This window comes from Orycteropus afer, unplaced genomic scaffold (genome assembly GCF_000298275.1).
Source record: "Orycteropus afer afer isolate SDZICR_OR568_19922 unplaced genomic scaffold, OryAfe1.0 scaffold00366, whole genome shotgun sequence".
In the NCBI taxonomy this organism is placed as follows: domain Eukaryota; kingdom Metazoa; phylum Chordata; class Mammalia; order Tubulidentata; family Orycteropodidae; genus Orycteropus; species Orycteropus afer.
The window spans coordinates 1,793,308-1,795,784 of NW_006921953.1; the positions used below are offsets into that span (position 1 = coordinate 1,793,308).

The 2,477-nt window shown below is 53.1% G+C and overlaps 1 protein-coding gene across 1 annotated transcript in view; it reads left to right on the top strand.

Moving 5' to 3' along the window:
- SLC34A1 (solute carrier family 34 member 1) overlaps positions 1-159 on the top strand; it is a 13,731-nt gene extending 13,572 nt beyond the window's left edge. Inside the window, exon 12 of the mRNA XM_007952982.1 lies at positions 1-159. Within this exon, the coding sequence (XP_007951173.1) occupies positions 1-159 (159 nt within the window).
- Positions 160-2,477: the final 2,318 nt, after the last annotated feature.

Sequence of the window (2,477 nt, forward strand, 5' to 3'; positions counted from 1 at the left end):
CCCCTGGACCGCCTCATCACCCGTGCCACCCTGTGCTATGCCAGGCCTGAGCCCCGCTCACCCCCCATGCCTGCCAGGGTCTTTCTGGAGGAGCTGCCCCCTGCCACGCCCTCTCCCCGACTGGCACTGCCTGCTCACCACACTGCCACCCGCCTCTAGTGGAGGCCTGTGCACAGTACCCAGGGTGGACAAGCAGAGGGGTGTTGTGTGCGTGTCTGTGCCAGTCTGGGCGTGCGTCTGTCCTTATAGGTCCATCAAGATCTGAGTTTATGGGTGTGTGTGTGTGCCTGCAGACAAGTTCGGGGTGAGTCTCTGTGTCATTGTGCAGGAGTGTATTTGTGTACACGTGTGTTCCCCTGTACATGTGCACAGCTGCACCTGCAGGAAACTGGGTTTATGTCATAAGGCACCTGGGGATAATTTCGAGTCCCCTTAGAGGTGAATGGAGGCCTACACTATATGTCCTCATGTACACACAATGGGGCTCGGCAGCAGTCAGGGCTGGTCTGATTACGTGACTGTGGAGCTGTTTGCTTGTGCATATATATATATGGGTGCCTGAGTCACTGACTGAATTCTCACCCCCTCCCTGGGCCTTCCTTCCTCCATAACCATTTCTTCTTAGCCTCACTCAGGTTTTCTGCACCATTGGCTACAACCCCCTTCCTGAACATTGCCTGATGAAACCAATAAAAAGAATTGAACATAATTGTCATGATGCATTTGGAAGTCTTTTTCTCTCTAAGGGGAGGGCAAAACCTGGCTTGGGGTTCAACAGCACCTTCTCCCTTTTCAAAGACCCCCTGCAATAGCCAGCCCCACCTGGCCAGTGCAGTGTTAGTCTTGCAGGATTGGGTCCTGCAAGCTCTTCCCAGCTCTCCACCTGATCCTGCCTTAATGAGGCCAATCCACAATCAACTCCCTGGAAATCCCTAGGGCCTGGGCCCCCCCAAGGCAAGTGCTCTGTTCCCAACCCCCACCAGGCTAGCCCTCCTCTGGTCTCTCCCTGCCCTCTGAGCTTACTTCCCTCGATCTCACCCTCGGCCTTATGCAGGGGTAACATCAGTACTCCAGGAACCAAGTCAGAGCTGGGGGTGGGTGGGTGGGGGAGTGTCAGGGCCATCGGGGGAAGGGGAGAGGAAGGTAATAGATGGAAGAGGCCAAGCCCTGGGTTTCAGCACAAGGGGGCAGAGACCAGACACCCTTCCATCCACCTTTGAGCAATAAATTAAACCAAAACACCAAACTCACTGCCTTAGAGTCAATTTCTATCTGTAGGTTTTGTATCATTTCTAATTTTTCATTTATTTTGTCATTTTGTTCTTGTATTGTCTTTTGAAATTGTTCTAGGGTTTTGTCTGTGTTTTCCTCAATTTTGCCAGCGTTTTCCTTGATCTGTCTCTCAATCTGTTGACTCAAACTCACTGACGTCAAGTCGGACCCAACTCATAGCGACTCCTCCCTTGGGTTTCTGAGGCAGTATCACTACGGAAGTAGATTGCCCAACCTTCCTTCCGAGGATTGGCTGGTGGGTTTGAACCACCAGCCTTCTGGTTAGCAGTGAAATGCCTTAGGCACTATGCTACCAGAGCTCCTTAAAAAAAAAAAAAAAGAAAGAAACCAAACTCACTGCCATTGAGTTGGATCTGACTCACAGTGACCCCTCCTTGGGTTTCTGAGGCGATATCACTACAGTGGATTGCCCAGTCTTCCTTCTGAGGAGTGGCTGGTGGGCCTCACCTAAACCCATACAAGCTCTTCATCTCTCTCTCCATAGGGCACTGGAGCTGAGGCCTGCAGGGGAAGGGACAAGGAGTGGTGGATTCCAAAGCTCCTGCCTCCAATACAGGGACTCCTCTTAGAGAGGAAGGTGGTAGGATGGCTGTAGCATCTCAGACCTAGGGTGTAATGGGCCCTCCAGATGGGCCCTCCCCCTTTGAGGCATATGGGGAAAATGCTGGAACCTGGGAGTCCCAGGTCAGCTCTCTGAGCTCCAGCCCTGCCTTATCCCCTCACTTGCTAGTGCTTCCTTCCACCAAATGGAGAGGATGGGAAGTAGACTGGCCTCTAAGTGGGCTCCCTGACTCCACAGCCCCTACCTAGCAGGTGTGTATGCCAGGAGAGATCAAAGGGAGGATGGAGCATTTTTGTGGGAAAAGGCTGTAAGGCCTAGGTTAGAGGGTGTGAGGAGAAGGCCCATATCCTTGGACTCTTCCTCTGCAGCAGCACCCCAGGGGCCCAAGGGAGAAGCCTAAGGACAGAAATCAGCCCAGGCGCCTCTGCAGGGCCCTCAGGGATGGGAGGGCAAGGCCTAGGGCACATGAGGCCAGGCAGCATCTGAACTCATAATCCCAACCCCACCAGGCAATCCTAAACCGGTTTGTCATCGCAACTCTTCACATACAATGGGAAGATGAGTCCATCGTGCCCTGGTTAGTTTATTACAGCTCCGCGGCGTTGCCATCTTGCTGCCCCTG